General features: G+C 37.6%; 1 protein-coding gene across 1 annotated transcript in view; it reads left to right on the forward strand.

Annotated features, from left to right (window-relative positions):
- The window catches only part of IL1RAPL2 (interleukin 1 receptor accessory protein like 2), a 1,045,794-nt gene that overhangs the window by 50,066 nt on the left and 970,046 nt on the right, over positions 1-25,682 (forward strand). The window contains exon 2 of the mRNA XM_012787202.2: positions 11,378-11,478. Within this exon, the coding sequence (XP_012642656.1) occupies positions 11,397-11,478 (82 nt within the window). The 5' untranslated portion in view covers positions 11,378-11,396. The remainder of the gene's footprint in view (positions 1-11,377; positions 11,479-25,682) is intronic.

The raw sequence follows: 25,682 nt of genomic DNA on the forward strand, positions 1-25,682 counted from the left end.
TTCCCTATATTTCACTCAGAGTAATAAGGTGGAACTATTTCTTTTTATTTTTATTTTTTTTTTATTTATTTTTTATTTATTTTTTTGAGACAGAGTCTCACTTTTGTTGCCCAGGCTAGAGTGAGTGCCGTGGCGTCAGCCTAGCTCACAGCAACCTCAAACTCCTGGGCTCAAGCGATCCTCCTGCCTCAGCCTCCCGAGTAGCTGGGACTACAGGCACGCGCCACCATGCCCGGCTAATTTTTTTTTTGTATATATACTTTTAGTTGGTCAATTAATTTCTTTCTATTTTTAGTAGAGACGGGGTCTCGCTCAGGCTGGTTTCGAACTCCCAACCTTGAGCAATCCACCCGCCTCGGCCTCCCAGAGGGAACTATTTCTTAAAATACTATAAAACCTCAATTAGCTGGAGTATGGAAATGGGAAGGTGTAATGATTAGTGGGATCAGTAAAGTTTGTTGGTGTGGCGGTGAACTCAGAAGGTGCCCTTTTAGCTACTACCACTCAATTCCTGTTGAAAATCTTTTTAAAGTTACATCATAGAGAAAATGGAAGTATGAGACTATTTGATATAATCAAATGCCTCAGTCAAAATCAAAGCAAAAACAAAAACTCGGCCTCCAGAGACTTAAATCAGTGAACTTAACATCCAATGCTAGACAAATTCTAGAATGAACTACTTAACTATTTAAAAGGCATGTGCTTCTTCAAACCTTCAACCCTCCCTTCTCTGCAGGTAAATTTGCCAGTTTCACAGAGAACATAGAAGCCACAAGATGGCAACTTCCCACTATAGGATCTACATACTTACCCACACCTTCATCTGTCATTTGTGACTTCCTTTCATCAGAAAATCCTGTGTATGGCAAGTTCTTCCTCTTGAACTCCAGAAACTTTTCCATATACATTTATTTCTTCTTACTCATTAGGGTAACCCTGTGTTTTCTCTTTCTTTTACTATTTTCCTTTTTTCTGACTTCTTTCCCTCATTATTGAGAACTTGTTTAAGTCTCTCTTTTTCACTAAAGAAAAAAAAATCTGGCATTGTTCCCCCTAACCCATAACCCTTAGTCTACTCATGAGGAAAGCACCAATTTTAAAAAAATCTCTGAACCCATGCCATACACATACCCTATCTATCTCTTTCTATCACAGTTAATATTTGTGAGCATCATCTCCACTCACTGTTCTACTTCCTTGCCTTCAATTTACTCTTTAGTGTATACAGTCTGATTCTAATCCTGCTATTCCACTGATCTGTTTTTGGCTGTCTTCTCTTGGTTAGCTGCCTTTTTTCTTGGCTAAATGTAAAGGACACTTTTGTGCCTTTGACTCATTTGATTACCCAGTAACATTTAACATAGTTTTCTTCTTGAAATATGCTATTCTTTTGGCTTCCCTCCTGGTTTTCCTTGTACGTCTCTTGTTACTTTTTTCTCAGTCACTTTTGTAGGTTACCCTGAACTTGCCCATCTATCTCTTAAATGTTGTTGGTGTTTCTCAGGTCTGCATTCTTCACCACTGTCTTATTTTGCCTCTCTCTTGGTAATTCAGCTATTCCTCTGACATTTAATACCATCCCTGTGCTTAAGACTAACAAATATATATATCAAGTCTCTTCCCTTATTGTCAGTTCCCATTGAACAACCATGCTTAGATGCTTAGGCAACTCAATCTCTACATGATTTTAACCCCGGCTCACCTCTCTACTATCAATCCTCTCTATTCTTCCTGTGTAACATTCTGTGATTCTGCCATATTGAATTCATTTTACTTCAATGAATGTGCCATGCTCTCTCACCTCCAGGCCTTTGCCCGTGCTATTGCTTATTTTTGGAACAATTTTTCCTATTATGCTCTAGGTTTCAACTTAGAAGTTACTTTCTCCAGAAAGCCTTCTATTTCTCATAAATGTGAGTTTGATTTCTCCCTTCTTTGCTCTCAAAACACTCAATATTTCTCTTCTCATTACCTTTAAAACGCTTCATTATTATTGCCTGTTGTTTTTTGTTTTTCTTTTCTGCTAGGCTGTGATCACACATAAGGTAGATACCATATCTATTTCGTACTCATTAGTATCCTTGTTTTAGATATACAATACATTCGTGGATCTTGGGAGCAAGTCAGTTTAAACAAACTTGTTGTTTTCTTTTGGTGGAATTATTAGACTAATATATCAATATGAAAGCCATCGATATCTCATGACAAGATGTGCCAATATGGGCTAGTTAAATGGTTTTTAAAATAGTTAAATGATTCATAGCCAGTCGGTCAGCCAGATTAATAAATTAATGCCAACATGTAGAAAGGTTTATAGTGGTAGTCCATAGGTCTCTGTTTTATGTCGTATGTATCTTATTCTGCATTTCAAAAAATTATTGTCTTGGTTGAAGTTAAAGAAAGCAACCTTATGAAATGCTCAGATGACACAAAGGTAGGTGGGAAAGTTAGTGAAATGAATACAAGTCTCATGATTTGAAATGGTTTTTTTTGCAGACAGAGTCTCACTCTTGTTGCCCCGGCTAGAGTGAGTGCCATGGCGTCAGCCTAGCTCACAGCAACCTCAAACTCCTGGGCTCAAGCAATCCTCCTGCCTCAGCCTCCCGAGTAGTTGGGACTACAGACATGCGCCGCCATGTCTGGCTAATTTTTTCTATCTCTCTCTCTATATATATATTTTTAGTTGGCCAATTAATTTCTTTCTATTTTTAGTAGAGATGGGGTCTCCCTCTTGCTCAGGCTGGTTTCGAACTCCTGAGCTCAAATGATCCACCTGCCTCGGCCTCCCAGAGTGCTAGGATTACAGGCACACTCAGCCTGAAATGGTTTTGATGATTTAGATTAATAGACTACAACTAATATGATGACATTGCATAGGGATTAATATAAAACTATACATTTAGGGTAAAAATTACTTAATTCATTCAACCTTTAAAAAGAACGAGGCCAGGTGCGGTAGCTCATGCCTGTTATCCTAGGACTTTAGGAGGCTGAAGTGAGAGGATTGCTTGAGGCCAGGAGTTCAAGACCAGCCTGAGCATGAGTGAGACCCCATCTCCACCAAAAATAGAAAAATTAGCCGGGCATGGTGGTGCATACCTCTGTAGTTCCAGCTACTTAGGAGCTTGAGGCAGGAGGATTGCTTAAGCCCAGGAGTTTGAGGTTGCAGTGAGCTATGATGATGCCACTGCACTCTGCCATGGAAGACAGAGCAAGACCCTGTCTGGAGAAAAATAAGAAGAATGTATTGTGTACCTACTGTTTTCTAATCAGTGGTCCTAGGGATGTTAAAAAAAAAAAAAAGGCATAGTCTCTGCCCTTGACATAGTTACATTTAACAATTACATCTTGGCACTTAATAGTCTGATTGCATTTTGTATTCTCTATGTAGAGGATATTGTGTACTGTTCTAGACATTATATTAATTTTGTAATATACCCAGAAAGTATAATATTTATGTCAATGTAAAATTGAAACATTTCAATTGTATCAGTCAGGATAATTTAGATAATGCTGTTGGAGCAATCCCCAAATCTTAGTGGTTTGTCATAGCAAAGTTTTATTTCTCACTTTTGTAACATTGGCTAGAAGCTCCATTCTGTGACTTCATTTTGTGACCCAGGGTGATGGAGCAACCACCATCTTAAATATTACCAGTCACTGTGGCAGAGGTACAGACAGCTGTGGAAGGCAACACATTGACAAATAAATGCTTTGGCCTGGAAGTGACACACAGCTGTGAGCAATGAATTTTGTTCACAAGTAATTGGCCAGAACCAGCCCCATGGCCTCATCAATCACAATGGGGCCAGAGGTGCAACCGTATCATGTGACTGAAGGCAAAGAGCTATAAATATTTTGAGAGCAGAATTAATTATCATGACTATATTTGAGTCAAAAGTAAAATTTACCCCATAATTTTGGACTCTATGCACTCCCCTCCCAAAGAGTTAGTCTTAAAATTCCAAATCTTTTTGTATTAATGTCCACATATACCCACATGCGTGCATACATGCATAGATTTGTCTATTATATATTCGATCATAGATTTTAATATATTATGTTCCAGATCTCCCTATGTCTATACACAGCTCTTTCAGTCTCTTTAAAGACTACAATATTTCATGGTATGGATGTATCACATCCTTCCCATGAAAAGGTGTTTAGTTCCCAGATTTTCCATATCATACCATTTACTGCATTGAACATCCTTCTACATGTGTATATTTCTATGCATATACATTTAGATTTCTGTAGTATAGATTTCTAGAAAAGAAATTCCTGCATACTTGAAATTTTGCCTGGTACTGTCAAATTACCTTCCACAATGCTAACTGATTTATAATTTCATAAACAGTGTATGAATGTTTGCTATATTACATTTGTAATGGATGAAAGTGTACTTTACATTTTGAGAAGAATATTATCAAACTCTTTTATTGATAGGGGATATGAATAGCAATTGAATACTTTTTGTCTAAACAGCTTGTAATACCTTATACCCACTACTTCTAGGTTTTCTGACTGGAGCAACCCTGAAAAAGACTAATAAATCCATGTCACCCGTAACACTTTTAGTTATATCCTAATGGTCAGAACTCAGTCCGGTTGCAAGGGAGGCTGTGAAATGAAATGTTCTACTTACCAAACCCCAAACTGGGAGATCTAATCATTACAGAGAAAAGAAAGAAACACTATAGTTACTTATACCAGTTCCCCCCACCTTTGCTTCTTTTTTCCTGCTCTCAAGAGATAGTCCCTCCTGTTATCTCTCAGTAGTCCCTCTCATTATTCCTCTTATCTCATTTCCTGCTTTCTCACTGTGTCAGCTTTTTGTATCTCCATTTCTGTCGTTTGCTTTCTGTCCTTCATGTGTTTTCTTTCTGTTTCTCCTCTGTATGTATATTGTTTCCTCTCCATCTGTGTCATATTCATTTCTCTCTTTCCATCTTTTGCTATCTCTGTTTTCCTACTTCTGTATCATTGGCTATGTTGGTTTCAGTCTCTGTCTCTTTGTATTTTCAACAGAGCTAATATTAATAAGAGTCAGCTGCTACTTTATGCAGTTTTCAAATGATAGGAAGTACTTGACATGCTAGATCTAGGGATACTGTAAAAAATTTTCTTGATTGGTTGAAAGTTGGACTAGATAACTATTGAGGTCTTTTTCAAATCTGAGTCCAATTAACAGCCAACTTTTTCTCCTTAGTAAACAGAATCTTGTTAAAATTATTTCATCTTTGTCTTTTGATTGAAGATCTCATAGGACCTCAGGGCCATCTCTGTGTGAATGCCAGACTTCATTGTAGATGACTGTAGAATTTAGAACATGTAAGAGATTGAGACGAATATGTGTTGCCTGCAGAACTGCCTCTGTGTATTTGTGTATATGTATGTGTGTTACATATGTAGACATGCAAAAACATTGTAAAGACACCAAAATTTTCTCTGATGGCAAGGATGTAATAAATGATATTTAATTGTATGGTCTTTGTAACTGGCTCATATTTTTAGTTGGATCTGTTGTGTCCAAATGCATCCATAATTTAAACTTATTTTGGTTTCTAGAGGCAAGAGTTTGCTGTATAAATATTGTAAAAAAAATTAGCATGAGTCAGGAACCTGACATACCTGGTACTTTAAGGGAAGAAGGGAGTAAAGTAGAGATAATTTGCAAACTATACTTGAAAGTCATTTGACCATATCATCATCATTACAATTATCTGTCAAAAGATTTAGTTCAATTACATTTTTGAAAACACTCTCTTCAAGATGGCATTGTTCATATCAGGATTTGATACTCTAAGGAGAGGAATACTAATGCCTTCATTAAGCACTATCTAGCATCTTCATTCTTTAGAATTCCCCATGTGGCCTTTTGGGATTTTTTTTTTTTTTATATTAACCCTAGGGAATCAATAAACACAAAGCTCTCAGGGGAATATGAACTTCTGGAGTAAGAACTATTGCATATTTATAACCATGGTAGGGGGGAAAACTCTTTTGGGGGGGAAAAAGTAATTTTGAAATAATTGAATAACAACATAATTGCCATCATAGTAGGTATTATACATGCTCCTGTACACTTTCTTCACACAACAGTAAGTTGGTTGTAAAATCACCAGGAGGAAGAAGTTATAATGCAATAAACCTAAATTTCAGTGTAAGATTTCCAGGGGTAACTTGAGCTGCTTCTGACACTTTTAGTATTTAAAACAGATGTGTAGAACCGTATGTTGGGAGCCCAGTGGTCACAGTACTGAGACATTCCTTGATCAATGATGATATTTCAAGCAGACTGCTGTTGCAGATAAATACTGCTAGGAGATTGATGACACTGGCCTTTCTTTTTGACTGTTTGAATTGGCAGTTTGGCAGATTTTCCCTTTCAAAGGGAAATCTGAATCACCTATTGAACATGTTACAAAAAACTTCTCTTACTCTATATTCCCTTATCACTTAACATACATAGGTTGTTCTTCACTGTCTTACACTTGACAAAGTACTCTAGTATGCGTGTATCTCCGCAGTGAGGTTATAGCTCCTTGAAGACAAGGATCCATGTTTTATAATATTAGACATGGTTTATGACTCCCATAGCATCTAATTTCTAGGGTAAAAATAGTTCAGTAGTGGTTAAGAGATTGGGCTTTGTAGTTACACAGACCTAAATTCAGATCATTGTTCTGTAATTTATTAATGTCATGACCTTGGATAAATCACAAGTATCATTTTCCTGAAAAGTAAAATGGAAATAATAACATCTCATAAGATTCTTGAGAGGATAATATGCCATATAACTGTTTAGTACTGAGCCTTGCCCACACAAAATGCTCAAATCACAATTATTGTCATCATGAAACATAATATTTCAGCAAAGTTTGTTAAATTAATTGACTCTCCTGTGGACAGGATTGGAAAATATATGGACTTCAAAACTTCATATGCCCAGTTTTTCTAATCCCCACTAATTTTAACTGACAGGAAGAGAAGTATATGAAATAATTATGTGGTTAACTTAATTCAATTCCAATGATGATTTCACTAGTCCAAGTCAAACATTAAGTATTTGATTTCACAAAGAATAGGGAGGGGCCAATTAAATAGGGAAGGAGAAATAATTCTGGGTCAGTTATTTTCTATACTTAATATCTCTGAATATCAGTTAAAAAATATAATTCTTGTTTTGATTGAAAGTGTTCTCATAATAACTACTAGGTTAACAGGATTTTGAAAGGGCTTTCTCAAACCATCTTTTTTGTTTCATCACCATTTATAAAATATCAAAATCCCAAAACAGTATTCTATCTTGGCAAGTTACAGTCTCTACAAACTGCTTTCAGACAGAAATAGTGAAGGTACAATCACAGGTAGAATAGGTTTGGGGTAAGAAGAGAGCATGGCAGACTCCTAAAATCTAACCAGCATTATTAAATTGATAACTAGTGAATACAGCAGCAAGAGCTAAAGTAGAGATGGGCCAATGTTCCTAACAAATTCACTGGGGTAATAAAAGTTTTAAACTGGGAAACAAGGCTGGGGAGCTAGAGTGGGCATGCAATTCAAGAAAAATTTGAATAAGCCTGCCTTTGAAAATCAAAAGCCTGTGTAATATTCTGAGCTGGAAATTTGACAAATAAGGTATATGGAAAACAGTTATATGGAATACTTAATGGTATTTTCACAGTCTTGGTTTGGATTCTCCCAAAGCAGACCCTGAGATAAGGATTTGGATGTAGGTAGTTTATTTGGGAGATGATCCCAGAAATACTGCAAGGAAGTGACAAAGTCAGACTGGAAGGGAGGAAAAATAAATAAAGGGTGTGTTAATGAGCAGGTTGCCACTCAGTCCTACCGGAACATAACATAGGCTGGGGGGTTATTCATTCACCAACTCCCACCATTGATTGAGAATCATTTCACTAGGATTTTAACAATCTGGCAGTTCTAGTCTGCTTCCTATGCTTGTTAAGCTGTTTTTGCAGACAGAGAAGTGTCTCTGGCAGACAAACATAGGAAGACTTCTGCAGATGACTTTTGGGATGGGCCCAAGTGGACATGGGTAGGGCACCAACAGTGTTCATGACAGCGGGAGATAGGTAGGGCACCTCACAGATTTGATAATCCCATATTAGACCAAAGATGTTCCATTTTAAACAAATGAGTAACCTGGAAAAAAAAACACTGAAAGCTTCCACTCATTTGTATTACTTGAAAGCTTGATACCATGTTCTCCACATAGGTTTCATTCTTTTATTTGTTAAAATATTTATTTATTAATTATGTGTCAGACTCTGTTAGGTACTGAGGATATAAGAGGTAATGACTAAGTGGCTGCCCTCGTGAAGCTTGCATTCTAGTGGGCAGGGAGTGGGCAAAGGCAACCAAGCTAATAAATTTAACTGACTCATTAACAGTTTCAACTCCTTAGAGAATAAACTTGAAATGGTATGATTTTTTTCCCACTAATTGCTACATTGCTCTATTGTACTTACCTTTTTTCACTGGGAGACAGGGACAATGATAAACATTTCAATTCTATAATTTTTCAGCTACTTCCCCATCTTAGAAGAGTCATTTTGGTTTTAAAGCATTTTTCTTTCTTAATTCAAGCTCCTATCTGATTCAAATAGTGTCTCTTCCTTTTTACTCAAATAGGACATAATGGCTCTAGTGGTGAGGAGTTTGGGGGCTGCATGGTATGCTTTTATACATCTCTCCTTCTTCCCTTTTCCCTTGTACGTTTTTTGGTGTTGCCTTATAAAGGGAGTGGCTGGAGAAGAGAGAGAAAAGACAGATATTTTTGACTGTGCCTTCTCCTTGGTTAGTCATAATTGCTCTTCTGTCTATGGGCACTATATAAACTGGTAGTTTTATAACAGCCTGCTGATGAGAGGCTTTCCCAAGCATCTACTTTGGCATTGGAAATCTCTTACAAGATTTGATTACATCTTCTGTCAGACCTTCAACTGGTGCCATCATATCACTTTCCTTTCACATGCATTCATCTATCTCATGTTGCAAAGCCTCTGGCAAGAATCATCTATTTACCTAGTCCAACTTGGAAGTTTGGGCATATGCCAAATCCATCTTCCATGACTCTTGGGACCCAGAAATTTGCTGTATGTTGGGAGTAGGTGAGAATTAGGCCTTTCCCCTCTGTCATCTGGCAGTCTCCCAACACACCATCTCCCCAGGGTTCTTTTTTTTTTTTTTTTTTTTTTTTTTTTTTTTTTTTTGAGACAGAGTCTCGCTTTGTTGCCCAGGCTAGAGTGAGTGCCGTGGCGTCAGCCTAGCTCACAGCAACCTCAATCTCCTGGGCTCGAGTGATCCTTCTGCCTCAGCCTCCCGAGTAGCTGGGACTACAGGCATGCGCCACCATGCCCGGCTAATTTTTTTTTTTTTATATATATATTAGTTGGCCAATTAATTTCTTTCTATTTATAGTAGAGACGGGGTCTCGCTCTTGCTCAGGCTGGTTTTGAACTCCTGACCTTGAGCAATCCGCCCGCCTCGGCCTCCCAAGAGCTAGGATTACATCCCCAGGGTTCTTTATCCCTGCCTCAGTGGTGCAAGGGGGAGTCCAGCATGTCTGATGGTACGTTATATGGTCAACTAGGAAAGGAAAAGCCTGTCTTCCTTATCAAAAGGTGACCTTCTCCTTCCGAGACCTCTTTGTTTACTGTTGTGGTGGGAGTGGGGTGATAAGAAACTAGCTGCATTAGTTCACTGAGCTGGTGGCTTCAGACACCAAACTCTGGGAGTTTTCTGAATTTAGGATATTAGGTAGATCTTTGAGGTAAATTCTGGGAAAAGAGGATCTCACCCAGCACTTGATATATCACCTTGTTACTCTTACATTCTGGGTAAGGTTCTGCAATATTAGGTCCAATCCCATTTTTTTTAAAAAATAAATCTTTATATATAATTCTGGATCTTTAAATGTTAACCAGAGGATGTTTTCGCCTTTCCACTCAGATTTTCTTCCATTTGTTATTTCTGGGATTACTGTAGTTTTACCTCATAGCCCCCTTAGCCATTTTAATTTTTTTAAAAACTAACTTTTTTTTTTTTTTTTTTTGAGACAGAGTCTCACCCTGTTGCCCGGGCTAGAATGTCATGGCATCAGCCTAGCTCACAGCAACCTCAACCTCCTGGGCTCAAGCAATCCTTCTGCCTCAGCCTCCCTAGTAGCTGGGACTACAGGCATGCGCCACCACGCCTGGCTAATTTTTTCTATATGTATTAGTTGGCCAATTAATTTCTTTCTATTTTTAGTAGAGACAGGTTCTCGCTCTTGCTCAGGGTGGTTTCGAACTCCGGACCTTGAGCGATCCTCCCGCCTCCCAGAGAGCTAGGATTTTACAGGTGTGAGCCACCACACCTGGCCAATTTTTTAAAACTAAGATTTGATGTACATCTATTCCTAACATGTGGTTTGCCACTTTTATATCTTGGGTTTATGTTGAGCCCAGTGTACCTCTGTGGTGCTTATATTCTGATTCTTAAAGAATTCTAGATGAGCCACTATGTAGGTAACCAATTTACTGAAAAGTCTTAACTCAGTGGGGACAACAACTTAACAGTTTGGTGTTTTTCCTCAAATGCCTACTGGTGGTGCTTTAGAGAACCCCTTTCCCTGTTACAGAATGGGGAGACTTAATAATATCAGTCCAATTTCATATTTTTTTCAGTTATTTTTGGTTTTGGAATAGTTTCATTCCAATTGTTTAAGACTCAGTACTCTTCATTTTCAAATGTCAGTGTCAAAGTTGAGTAAGAACTCTTCCTGGAACATAAATAAACAAAATAACTGTTAAGTGTTGATCAGTCTTACAAATAAAACCAGCAAAGTGGTGAGTTAGAGAATGATGGAGTTAAGATTGGGTAGTCAGGAAAGGCCTGAGATATGTACGATGTTAAAAAAAACAAAACACCGAAAAAGAAAAAACTAAACTTATGTGAAGAGTGGAAAGGAGTGTGCAAAGGCCGTGGGAACAAAATGATGCTTCTTTTCAGGGACAGATAAAACAACCATAGTAGCTTGAGCATAGCCAAGAAGGAGAATGTTGTGACATAAGATGGAAGAGGCACCTAAGAGCCCTACCTGCAGGCCCTCAAGTCTCATAGAAGGAGTTCAAATTTTACTCTAAATCCAGTGGAAGGAAAGCCATTGAAAAGTTTTAAGTGGGGGAACTCTGACATGATTTAACTGTGAACTTTGATGTTTTCTTACATTTGCATAAAAATAAAGCCAGAAGTCACCAGGTTGCTATTATTTCTGTAATGGATCTTTGAGAAATGTAAAATTACAGCTGCTGTTTTGTTCAGGCCAAGATCTGTGGTTTTAACTTTATATCCTTTTTTGACATTTCAGCTGCCAAGGAAAGTGAACGATGAAGCTGCCATTTCTTTTGGCCCTTGTGGTCTGTTCTGTAGTCAGCACAAATTTGAAGATGGTGTCAAAGAGAAATTCTGGTAAGTTGCTGGCAACTTGTCACTATTTGGTCAAAAATGTGTAGTTTTTATAAACATCCAGAGGGCATCTGTGCCTTTAACTATGAATATCTTTACACAGAAGCACTTATATTGCAGCTGTGTTGGGAAGTAGCCAAAATAAAAATGAGGTTTTACTCTACCACTAAGAAAGTGTTGGGAAAACCAGTGGAATTTTGTTAAACTTCAATGACCAGTATACTCTCAGTGGACAATGAAATGTTAAGAGCCTACTTAAAGTTGGCTACATTTGCTAGTGAATAAACACCCTGGAACAGACTTAAAGGAGAAGATAGTAAACCTTTAAGAATATATATTCTTTGCTTCCTAGTTGAGTTTGTAGCATTGCAATTTAAATGAAAGCTTTTGACAAATATCAGTGAGCTTTAGTTCCTCATATTGGTATGGAATCTCTAACAGGCAGAGATTTAAAGCTTACAAGTTCAGAAATATTAGCTAATTGCCTGAAGAGGAATTTCTTGAGAAGAAATATATTCCTAGAACATGGTGGTCTGGCAGGCAGCCATGATTGTACTAACAGATTAGCTGTAACCCATAGATATTCCAATCAAAGCTTAATCATTGTTTAATAACACTTGGATATATATATGTCTTTCAGTTTTGATTATACATTCTAGCTATAATTACAAACTATGCATGAGATTTTAAGAATTGATTTTCTGTCTGTAATCATTCCAGTAAGACATTGAGGAATATATTATTATATGGAAACAAAAGATTATACTGGGGCTGATTATACTGGGGCTTTCTACTGCCTTCTAATTCAGTTATTTCCCAGAATTAAATGTATGTGCTTTACTTTGTCATTAAGTATCAAATCCAAGCAATAAAATGCATGCTTGCTTTTCAATGCAATACATTCTGGGTGGGGCTTGGAGTTTGGTTAATCTTTGTTTTCTGAGGCAAGAATACTTGCTAATTAAAATAGCTAATAAATAGTTTTGTTCAATTGATAATACATTAATAAGTTTTTCCAAAAGTGGATCACGGACTATAGGATAGATTGACACTGCTGAAGTCCAAAGGATTCCGGAATGGTAAAGGTAGGGCAATATATTGACTTTTTCTGATAGTATGCACTCATGTATATATTTAAATCACTTTTGTATATTTTCACTCTCAGCTGTATTTGTGTGTAACATTTTACCTGTCATCTCTCCAACTTGGCATATCATTCATGGATGCCTTTCCTTGTCTTAACTTTTGAAGTCACATTTTCACTTTCAATCTTGGTGTAGATTGATAGTTGCTGAAATAAAATACCTGGAGAGATTACTTACTACCATATGTAACTTGTTGGATCAGATCCCATTTTCCTCACTTGGTTATGTCATAATGTCTGGAGCAGAATCTGAAAGGAAAAAAAATAGAATCGAGGGTTTAAAAAGCCATCTATATATTGTGGTAGCTTAATTAAAGTCCAAACTAAAAACAAAAACAAGTTGCTACCCATATGTTCTATCTTGGTTTCCTTATTATTTATGAGGAAAATGGATGTTAAAAAATGTGTGTGTGTATATTTATATATATCTTGAGAGAAGGTTATTGATATACAGTTATTAAAATCAACTTTTTAATGTGTAGCCCCTTTATTTTTATGTGTCAAGTGTGAGGCGATTTGTGGCTTGCTAGGGGTTCCTAGCTTTGTCTTCTTAGTATGGATAAATGGTATCAGATCTGCAATCAGCGTTATTGAAGAAACAATTACCCAAAAAGTTATTTCCTTTAGAGTCAAAGTGTTTGAATAGTTTGAGTCTCACCTTCCCTATGTATAATAGCAATTGTAATTTTGAAATAAAACTTTTCCTACAGGTCTGGCCAGTGGTGATGGTTTGAATCCACAGTTGGTTCTTTCCTTTTATGCTTTCCTGCTTCTGTTTATGGTGTAAATGGAGTAGGCAAGAAAGACTAATGGGTTGGTTAGTTTGTGCTTGTTTATGTGTGTCATTTTGTTTGTATGTTTGTTTATTATTTCATAATACAAAATATTGGACGGATGAAAGACATATTGCCTATAGATGATAAAAATGGGGGTACTTTGGAGCAGTTCTTTTTACTTTTCCCTTCTGTTTAGCCACCCCTATCATAACCCTCTCTCCAGCCTTGCCACCTCTGTTAATATTATTATTTTATGTAGAAAATAGAATTATTTGTACTCTCATTGTGATGGTCCTATTTGAGTTGTCTTATCTTTTGAATAACATTAAAAATGCTCTGGCAAATCTGTAGTACAAAGTTTTGCCTTGTGCAGCTTGTGAGGTCCTTTACCTGTTGCCAATTAAGGAGATTTGGGTTCAGGCTTGCTTGGTTACTCTTCATGGAATCACTGATGGAACTCAGAGCTTTTATTTTTCTCCTTGCTTCCCTTCCTCCAAGTCAAAAAATGAAGAATGATTGTGCCCTTCATTCATTAACATTTATGACTGTTTAGTGCCAGATGTCAAGCCAGTTATAATGATTTCTGTGCAGTTCGTTGTAGACAGAGATCCCTTTCACTGAGATCTTTACAACTACAGTTGCCATTGACCTCCCTTATGCACAAGATAGAGGAGCAAGGGATGGAAGTTTCATCTTGTGCACTTGTCAAACAAGGAAATGAACTTAATAACAGATGCAAGTTGGGTTTTTGTTTTTTGGGTTTATTTCGATTTACTCCGGGCACATATTGAAGCAAAACTCCTGATTTTGGGTGGTGTACGATGTTTAGATGCACCAACACAGGCTATGTTTCCATGTAATGCCCATTCTACCTGGGCAAGCCCAAGCATCAACCCTGGTTTAGGGAACAGCAAAGATGGCACTGAGACTGCATGTAGGGCTTGGGTGTATTAGAACATAACCAAAATGCACAGCATTTAATTTTAAGAACTGTAGTTGATTAGCCAAGTGTGAATTTTTTGTCTTCTTCACAGAATATTCATAATATCTTTCAGTATTCACATTTTCTAAATTTAAGACTATAGATAGGGTCATTTAGAAAGCCTACTCTATCAAAAATTGGTTTACTTTCCTTAAAGGTGTCATTCTTAATGGCAGGAAATTGGCTAATATCTTGATAAAGGTCAATGACAGAAATGCCCATTTCCTTTCCCAGTAGAGGACACATGTACCTACAACTAATTTTTAATAGGCTAGGTGGGAGAAATTACTCTCCCTCAAGAAGAGGTCACTCAAGATCTATTTAGCTATTTTTTTTTAACCTGAAAAACTATGTCTCCAGAATATGCACAGACTTTATTATTTGGGGCATTTAATTGTTCCTTTAGCTTTCCTTTGGCTTTTGTTGCTGCTACACAAAAATGTGAGCTGTGTTATGCAGTTGTTGGCATTCAGTTCTCCTGGGGTAGAGGTCCAGATCAGAGGAGAAGGCATGAGTTTGATGAGAGAGTGTGTTTAATTTTGAACCCGAATTGGGTCAACTTGCAGTTGGTTCATATGGAGGATGACCATAGCAAAACAACTTCTCAGTGAAATGGTATTGGGAGAAAAATTGCAGAGCTACCAAAATATCTTAGTCGGCTAGAACAGTGTAGTTTTAGTGTAAGGACCTGCTAGCACACAGTGGGTACTTAGAAATAGATTTTGAGTGCCCTTAAATAGAACCATTCAATTCCATCTAATAACAGAAGGGCTTTATTTTGAGGCTTTGGTTTATATAATAGAATTATGGAATTATCTGATTGTTGATGAGGGGCTAGCAGTTTGTTTTCACTAGAAATACATTGGTTTCAGGATTTCCATTTAGATAACTAAGGATGACCATAAAGGCAAAAGTAGATATTATGTGAGCTTACATTTCTGGAAAAAGCTGGAAAGAGTCTCTTGAACCATTTCCAAGTGTAAATAAGATAACTTCCCTTGTAAAATTGATAGCTATATAATTAAAAGCAAAACAAATTATCATGTTTCAAATTCTTCAAAAGAGACAATAAAATGTTTTATTTTAAAATGCTGGTTAGAAGTAATGTTGCTTTGAGGATATTCATACTGTGCCCTTTAGCTGTGGAGTGCAAGAATGCTAGATAAGAAGAAGATCAACAAATATCCTAAATTTATTCTAATAAGCTAGGATCAAGGAGGAAAATACTTCCCCATGATCTATCCTTTAATTGAAAGGGACAATCTGAGACTTGGTTCTTTTATCTCTTTAATTGGGGTAACTTCTCTGGAGGAAACTGCATCTTTGAAGGATGGGAAAATCATACCGGAAGGGTGGCCTGAGGTTACTGGAAAGTGGTATAGGACAAAGTTTGGAGCATAAGAGAAAATTTAGAGGAAGTAAGGAGTAGGCAAAGATGAGAAATATTAGAAAGAACTTGTGGCCAGAATTGAGCTGAATGAAACACACTTTTGAAAAAGAAAGAACTTTAGGGTTCTTATCATTGAATTTTATATGGCCCAGGCATAGCTTATTGAACTCTTACCATATGTGCAGCATTCCACTAGTCCTCTGGTGGAGCTGAGGGAGAAGGAAAATAAATCAAAACTTCTTTGTTCAAAATACTTAATCTCATTGGGATCAGTGAATGGCTAAGCAAGTTATGGTTTTAGTTTTTCTTAAGCTTTAGTATAGGCCCTATTTTATGGCATGTTCCTTTCTCCTAAGATAGGAGCTTTCTGGAATTTTAGCTGGATGCCCAGGTGTTAACAAGGCATTCTGATTATCCTTTAATATCACTGTTTCATTATTAACTGTGTAGTGGTCATTCTCTGATGATAAGCCTTTTGGTAGCCTTCCCTGAGCATGTTCAGTCCAGTCTTCAGTCAAGGACTCATGGGGAACCCACATACGGATTTCATGGGCTCGCCTCTGTGACCCTCTTTCTTTTTGCTTGAGTTCCAGCTATTTTAGCTGCTCCTTCAGAATTCTGATCTCTGTAGCTTTGGCTTAGTGGGACCACTAGGCTCTGTCTAGCTCATATTGGGGAATTGTCCCCAGGTGGAGTGCTGGATTGACTGTAGGGCTTATTTAATGAGTTTCCCTTTTTGTCTAAGATTTCAGTCTTTCGCTGCCTGAAAATAGTTGCTTTATGTATTTTGTCTACTTTGGTTATTGTTTACTGTGGGAGAGGTAGTTTCAGTTATTTTATCATAGCTTGAAATGGAAGTTTTCCTGTTAGCCTTTGTTACCCCATTATACTTTGAGCATTCTTTGCTTTCTGTCATAAAGAAGTGCTAGCATTACTTTGGTACTGATTCCTTTCAGTGGAAAATGGTATTTAGAAATCATTATTTTAAAAAACCACAACTTCATTCAGATACTTCCAATTCAAATCCAACATCTCAGGGTTCTTCCTCACCTTTCTCCATTCCATGTTTGTATCTCCTTTCCCCACAGTGAGAACCTTCATTCACATCAACATCAATGTATTTACTTAACTGTTTTATCCTGTAAGTTATACAAAATAGTTTCAGAACAACTATATGAAAACCACTACCAACAACAAACCTACTAAAGTACAAGGTATTTTGCAAATCTTTTTGTCCTTAGAATTCATCCCACTAAAGCTGTGTAGTCAGTGATGTATTTAAAACTTGATTGAATGAATTTGTTTTTTTCTGTGGTTATGCTATTAATTCAATATATAAATAAGTTAATTTGTGTCTGTTTCTATACAATTTTCTTTTTTATCCTTTTTGATTAAATTTTATGTTTGAATAAATAAAACATTTATATTATTGAAAATTCAAAGTTGTAGAAAAAATAATAAAGAAGTCTCATTATTCTGCCTGTCCCTTCTTCCTGGTCTGACACACACTGTAGTTGTAAATCAGTTTCTGATATTTCCTTCCTTTTTGTTTTGCACAAATCAATTGTATGTATTTTTATTTCTACCTGTTTTATACACAAAATCTAGCAAAAATAACTATGTATAGTTTTGGTCCTTCGTTTTATTTTTTCACATGCTGTATCAGAAATGAAGGAGTTGGATTGTTTTAATATTTTTTATTATTACAATAATGTATCATGCTCAAGAAAAGTTCAAATAAACCAGGCATGGTGGCATGTGCCTGTAGTCCTAGCTACTTGTGAGGCTGAGGGAGGAGGATCACTTGAACCCAGCAGTTCAAAGCTGCAGTCTTGAAATAATAACAAAAATAGAAAACTCTCTGGCATTTTCAGCCCCAGAGTTAACTCATAATAAATTTCATATAGATTCTTCAAGGTAGTTTCTTTGGATATATATCTATATAGATGATGTATATATCTTAAACTATATGTATTTTTCAAACTTGGAATCATTATTGCACATATTATTCTCCAACTTGATTTGTTAATTCACATGATATCTATGTCTGTAACTTCTAATCCTTGACAGTACATATCTAACTCATACTTTTAAATACTGTGCAGTATTCTATCATGTGGACTTACTATAAAATTAAATTTGTGCTCTATGGATATTGGAGTTTTATGCCTAGGTTTTGTTATTCCATAATGATGCTCTAAAGGAGCACTCACTCTATGACATAGATCTTAGTGCACTAGAAGAGCAAAACTGTTTTTGTAGGGTAGATTCCTGAAAGTAGAAATGTTGGATAGAGTTTTTTTTTTTTATTTTTTTTTTTATTCCTTTATTTTTTCCATTTTCAGTTGGCCAATTAACTTTATTTTTTTTAATTTTTAGTAGAGACGGGGTCTCGCTCTTGCTCAGGCTGGTCTTGAACTTCTGAGCTCCAACGATCCACCCGCCTCGGCCTCCCAGAGAGCTAGGATTACAGGCGTGAGCCACCGCGCCCGGCCGAGTTTTTGTTTTTTTAATATTTAAAAGATGCTGACAAATTCTCCACCGATGTCACTGTATCAACCTATATTTCCATGAACAGTATATTTCATTTCCTTTTGTCATTACACATTTAATAACTTATATTTAATATTGTCAATTAAAACATTTTTGCTAATCTAAATCCAAATGAAAAACAACTTATTGTTTATTAAAATCCCCAGGATGGCTATGATGAGTATGTTCCTTGGATTCAAAGGGGTGGGGTGGAGAGAGAGTGAGTGATCAGCAGCATTGCAGTCCATACGCTGAAAATCTCTGCTTATTTTATTAAGTTTGATAACAAAAGAATGGCAGAAAAGAGAATGAGTTAACAACTAGGTCATTATTATTTTGGTTGATATACAACATCAATAACATCTGATATGATTGCAATATTGAAGTCTTCTATGATACTGGTTCTCTTTAAATGAAAAGATGTGGATAATTAAGCTAATTAAAATATTTAATAAAAGCTTAGAAAGTATGAAAACAATTTCATGTGGGAATCCCATCCAGCTCTGTAGCATCATCCAAATACAGACGTTACCAAGCCTGGTATCATGTGGGATTTGTTACTGTCCATAAGGTTAAAGAATGAGAGAGAAGGAAGAATAATTGAGCCTTCTATTAATTTTGATGTTGGTATTTAGCCCATCCTCAAGAACAGCCAAGAACTGCAGTGAATGGGCTCCTTTCTACTATGTTGTTTTGGAATGAACAGATACTGTATCTGCCAGAGTGGAGACAAGCTTTGAATGCCTGTTTTTCCTGCTAGGTGAATTTCTATCATAACCCAACTCATGTAGGCATGTCAGGCTAAAGTGCATCCCTTATGGCTCTGCTGACTTCTACAGGTATAATTTGCCCTAAACGAAATATGTGTTCTGCAGAAGTACACCCTTAATACCTATTGTAGTTTGGTCCTTGGAGAAAGCTGGCACCTAGAGATTTCTTAAAATATGCATGACACCCCTAGTCTATCAGAGGAATACTGAATATGCAGTTTTAAACTTTTGTTCATATTCTGATTCTTGCCCTATTTTTGCTTCCATATATTTATTTGAAACCATCATAAAGAAGCACAATGTTTTATGAGAATTGCACCAGGACTGTTCTTCTCTAAAAGAATTGACATTCAGTGACCTTCCCCCAGGCTAAGAAGAGTCAGACCCTGCTTCTCTCTGTGGGTGTGACTTGAGAGAGCTGTATTGTAAGCATCCCATTCTAAATGGCTACAAGGAAACACATGGTTTTCAGAGACACCATTAAACCTTTGAGATGAATGACATGTATTTGGCATTACTGCTTTGCAGAGAAATAAGACAGTGGTTGCCTGAGACTAAATTCTGCTAAGAAATGTCTTAGAAAAATAATACTAATTCACCAAACATGCAAACAAACTACATAAAATATCTTGTTCTGAGCCCCTCCAGGTGATTCAGAAATGGATAAGATGTGCTCTTTGCCCCCACGGAACTCAGTAAATCATAGTAGAATGGAGAAACTAATATGCTTTGAGTGCTCCTATATATGCCAGATATTTTTCATAAATTGTCTCCTCATAAAAGACACTGAGGTTGGTAGGTCCTACTCTTGTGTCATTTTACAGGTAGGGAACCTGAGGCTTGGAGTGGCTCAGTAATTTGACCATTTTTTTTTTTTTTTTTTTTTTTTTTTTTTTTTTTTTTTTTTAGGCTGGGAAGTTCAAGATCATTGACCATTTTTATATACATAGGAAGTGGCAGAGCCAGGAGTTAAACCCAAATTTATCTGACTCTAGAGTCCTGCTTTTAAACATTCTTCCACGCTGTACCTTTAGGTGGGCATCATTAGCCTCATTTTACAGATGAGAAAACTGAAGTTCAGGGATCATCAGTTTATATGAAGTTCCTTAACCATTAAGTGGCAAATCCAGGTTTTAGATGATGGACTGATTCCAAAGTCCATGCTTTTCACTACACCATGAATATGGCTTATTTACAACTCTTATAAAAGGCATAATAAGTCATATAAGAGTCACAGACAGTTCAGACGAAGAAGATATCATTTCCAGCTGGAGGTGAGGGTACGTAGGGAGGGCTTCATGGGAGAGGCATCATTTGACCTTGGGAAGACTGGGTTGGGAATAGTGGTAGGGATGGCATTCTGAGCAGAGGAAACAGCAGGAGCAAAAGTATGGATGTGTAAAGTGCAGGCTATTTTTGAGTATTTAGTAGCTCAGATTGACTGGAGGATAATACAACATTCCAGTAGGTAGGAGGAAACATTTTTGCACAGAAACAAGTAGCTAGACAGATGGTGTCTTGGATATCTCCTCAATTTTAGGAAATATATTGCGTGTCCAGAAAGGAAATATTGATAAAGGTGCCTTAGAGTGGAAGAAGGCAGGAGGTAACATTGGTGGGACATTCTAGTCCTGGGCTAGTGTTTCTGTTCACATGCTTTTCATTTACTATAATAGGAAGGTTCAATCAGAGCTTTATTTTCAATTCTGAAAATTTCTTTTGAATAAAAAGTTACTGAGTATAAGGCATCATCCTCAATTATAAATCAGAACAAGCTTTATCTATACTCTTCTGTCTTTAGCTTTGGGGAATTAATGTTTTTTTTTTTTTTTTAAGTAAAAGAACTTGTTTCTGGTCATAGCATTACCAGCAGGTGGCACTGTAATACATTCCTTCTATAGCTCTGAAGTAGCATTTTACCATCCTGTGACTGTCTTCAGAGTCTGAGATTAGAAGGAATAACAGCTTTTATAGTCACCGTAGTCTGATTGGTCTAATCTTTGCACACAATCACTTAGCAACCTCCCCCTCCCCCCCACACAATTCTTTAGTTTTTGGGAACTACTCTGCTGCTTAGGTTCTTACTAAACTACCTCTGAATCTTTATATTTTTTTCCAAGGCGACTGTGAGGCATAGATCTAGTTACTTTTCAAGCAGTTCTTCAAAGTTAGATATTCAAAGGCTGAAGGCAGGGGAAGTTATGAGGTTGCCAGATTTTACCTTTGGCACTCCCCTCAGCCACTCTGCTTTTCATATCCTTACTTCTTTCTTGGGTATCTGGCCTTCCCCAAGGATGAACTGTACTCAGAAGACTCACACAATTTTATTGACCTTTACTCAGAACTTTCCCATTTTTTAATAGGTGACAGCTAGTTTCATCTTTAAACCAATTCAGGCTGAGATGTTGAGACATTACTGAGCATTTGATGCTATTGGACACACTTCTTCCTTTTTGACCCTCTCTTCTCCTTTTCTTGAGTTATACCACTTTATCCTGGGTCTGTCCCTATCTTTCTAGACATTATTTTTCAGTCTCCATTATTACCTTGTTTTCCTCTGCCTGCCCCTTAAAAATTGCTTTTCTCCAGCATTTTCTTCTTGATACTTTTTTTTTTTTTTTTTTTCAGACAGAGTCTCACTTTATTGCCCAGGCTAGAGTGAGTGCCATGGCGTCAGCCTAGCTCACAGCAACCTCAAACTCCTGGGCTCGAGCGATCCTTCTGCCTCAGCCTCCCGAGTAGCTGGGACTACAGGCATGCGCCACCATGCCCGGCTAATTTTTTATATATATATATATATATATATCAGTTGGCCAATTAATTTGTTTCTATTTATAGTAGAGACGGGGTCTCGCTCTTGCTCAGGCTGGTTTTGAACTCCTGACCTTGAGCAATCTGCCCGCCTCGGCCTCCCAAGAGCTAGGATTACAGGCGTGAGCCACCGCGCCCGGCCTTCTTCTTGATACTTTAAAACCACTCTATATTTTCCCCAAGTTTCTACTCTCTTGGCATTAACTATCCACCCTATTGGTGCAGTCTCAATAGTGACTGCATATTAGAATCACCTGGAGAGCTATTAAAAATACACTCTTGTAGGCCGGGCGCTGTGGCTCACGCCTGTAATCCTAGCTCTTGGGAGGCCGAGGCGGGCGGATTGCTCAAGGTCAGGAGTTCAAAACCAGCCTGAGCAAGAGCGAGACCCCGTCTCTACTATAAATAGAAAGAAATTAATTGGCCAACTGATATATATATAAAAAATTAGCCGGGCATGGTGGCGCATGCCTGTAGTCCCAGCTACCTGGGAGGCTGAGGCAGAAGGATCACTCGAGCCCAGGAGTTTGAGGTTGCTGTGAGCTAGGCTGACGCCACGGCACTCACTCTAGCCTGGGCAACAAAGTGAGACTCTGTCTCAAAAAAAAAAAAAAAAAAAAATACACTCTTGTGTAAGGCTTACCCCTAGAGATACTGATTTATTTGGGCTGGGTTGGTGCCTGGGAATCAATAGGTTTTTTTTGTGTATCTATTTCTTTTGACTCCTAGTTATTCTAATATGCAGCCAGGGATGAGAACCCCTGAACTTCTGAGGTTTCTAGCAATCCAGTCTTTATGTCTTTTTTGAGCTACACACATAATTTTCCTGCTAGACATCTTCACGTGGCTGTCCCACAGGTTCTTTGAACTCAACTTTTTCAAAACTAGATTTTTAATCTCTTCTTTTCAAATCCCACCCTTCTTCTTGTGTACCCTATCTTGGTTAAAATGACATTATCATTCTGTTTGAACCAGAATAAATGATGTGACCTTCAAATCTTTTGTAACTTTCCATATCCAGTAATCACCAGGTTCTGCTAATTCAAATTCTCAAATGTCTTCCAAATCCACTTCCTTCCACCTGCTGCTCACTTAGTTCAATCTTTCATCATTTCTCTTAGCCCCTTACATACTCGCTCATTTTCCATAATACTTGCAGATGGTGATTTTACTTGTTTGCTCGCTTTTAATTACAGATGTATAGCAATTGGTAAGCACTTATTCAGTCATCAAACAAACATTTATAGGTCAACTACTAGGTGCAAGACCATTTTTTACAAAATAAAACTCATTTGGCTCCCTGTTGCATACCGGATAAAGTTTAAATGCCTTGCAGTATACAATCTGTGGTATACATGATCCTTAGTTTATTTTTTAATTCATTTATCCATTCAGTAATTAAATATTCAGTGACCCCAATATATACTAGGCACTATGCTAAGTTTTATATAAATATATATGTGCTATTATATATGTGTAAGTATGTACATATGTGTGTGTATGTATGTATGTATGTATATATATACATACATACATACATACACACACACAATCCATTTCTGCCCTAGGCTTCCTCAGCCATGTTTTTGTACCCTTCTCATAGGCCACATACCCCTGCACATATGAGCCATCCTGAATTATTTATCGTTCTGAAAAACGAACTGTTCATGTTCTCACCTCTGAGCATTTTCTCTTACGCTTTTCTTCACTTGTGAATCACTTCCCACCACCTCTACCTTTTTTTTTTTTGTTTTTTTTTTTTTTTGAGACTGAGTCTCACTCTGTTGCCTAGGCTAGAGTGCCATGGCGTCAGCCTAGCTCACAGCAGCCTCAAACTCCTGGGCTCAAGCAATCCTGCTGCCTCAGCCTCCCGGGTAGCTGGGACTACAGGCATGCCCCACCAGCCTGGCCCTTCTCTACCTTTTGATAATACTGCTCATCTTTGGGCCAGGTGGGGTGGCTCAAGCCTGTAATCTTAGAACTCTTCGAAGTCGAGGGGGGTGGATTGCTTGAGCTCAGGAGTTTGAGACTAGCCTGAGCAAGAGTGAGAGCCTGTCTCTACTAAAAAAATAGAAAGAAATTAATTGGCCAACTAAAAATATATAGAAAAAATTCGCCGGACATGGTTGTGCACGCCTGTAGTCTCAGCTACTCAGGAGGCTGAGGCAGGAGGATCGCTTGAGCCCAGGAGTTTGAGGTTGCTGTGAGCTAGGCTGATGCCACCACACTCTAGCCTGTGCAACAGAGTGAGACTCTGTCTCAAAAAATAAAATAAAATAAAAAAATAAAACTACTCATCTTTGAAGGCCCATTTCAAATGTCATTTTCTCTGTGTAGCTTATGTTGGATTGCTTTTGCCCATTCACTTCTTCCAGGCAGAATTAATTGTCCCCCCTGTGCGATCCTGTAGCATTTTGTTTATACTTCTGTACTAGAACTGGTCATATTGTGATTTAGTTATTTGTATGTCTGTCTTTTTCACAGCTGTGAACATTATGAAGACAAAAATTGTTTCTTTGAATTCTCTATACCTAGTCGACTGCCTTGTACATAGTAGTTGACCTACAAATATTTACTAGATAATTCAATAAATGCTTATGGATTGCTGCTGCTGGTACCCTGGCAGACTCGAGGAGCAGCAGAACACTTGAGATAGGAAGTTGTTAAGCAATCTTGAGTTGCTGAGTAGTCACCTATTACAGTTTGGAATTGTGGCCAGAGCACAGCCTGCCTCAGGTTTTGCTGTTTGGACAAGGAGGACTTACTAGTGTTATCAGGGCCTCTGAAACTCCATCCTCATCCACAGAGCCCACATTCACATAGACTTTATAGTTTATAATGAGCTTTTAGTGTATAAACACCACCCACTTCAGTGCTCAGTGACTTGGCTTATTTATGACTCATGTGCTGTGAACTAGCCAAGAACTGTAAGCATAGGAGAGCAAGTAAGACTTGTGAGCTGGAAGAAGGCAGGCCAATTGTTTTCTTTTTACTTTCTTAAGAGAAAACACCATGTATGTGGCCTGGAATTACAAAAAGCTTCAAGAAAATTCTGTGTAAATCGGGGGTCCTCAAACTTTTTAAACAGGGGGCCAGTTCACTGTCCCTCAGACCGCAGCGGTGGCAAAAACACCTGGCAGGGGCCGGATAAATCTCCTCGGCGGGCCGCATGTGGCCCGTGGGCCGTAGTTTGAGGACCCCTGGTGTAAATGAACATGCAAAGTCCCTTTCTGCAATATAGACCATAGGATCCCATATTTAAACTTATGCCTATATTGCAAAATAATAGACAAAACAATAGCAATGGCAAAACTGGTGATGCATATGTCTTAAACCTTCCGTGGTGCAAACATTTGTGACAGTGCCTTCCTTTACCCAGTATGCACAGTGGAATGACAATATAAAGGAACTGGACCCCCAATTGTCAGGGGAGTAGGAAAGGCCTGATTTTATCAGCATGCTGCTTATATCAGCCAGGTCCAAGTTAGCCTTTGTATAGAGTCTCTGCATGCCATCCTTCTTAACACTTTTGTTCAAAGCCAAGTCTTCCAGCTCTTTGAACTCTTCCTTAGTCACTCTAATTTCTCCTTTGGTATCAGATCCCAGACATCTTTTAGCTCTGTTCAATTTATTCAATCCCTAAGTATCATTCTCAAATCTTTTGTGTTTCACATAACTGCTGCTTGGCCAACACTGTTGGTACTAATTTTGGTTTACTTAGAATTAATTCCACTTTTGTAAAGAGCTGACCAATTAGTAAGTAGATATCTAAAATCTGATTTTGAGCTTAAGAAATCTACCT

Source organism: Microcebus murinus, chromosome X (genome assembly GCF_040939455.1).
Source record: "Microcebus murinus isolate Inina chromosome X, M.murinus_Inina_mat1.0, whole genome shotgun sequence".
In the NCBI taxonomy this organism is placed as follows: domain Eukaryota; kingdom Metazoa; phylum Chordata; class Mammalia; order Primates; family Cheirogaleidae; genus Microcebus; species Microcebus murinus.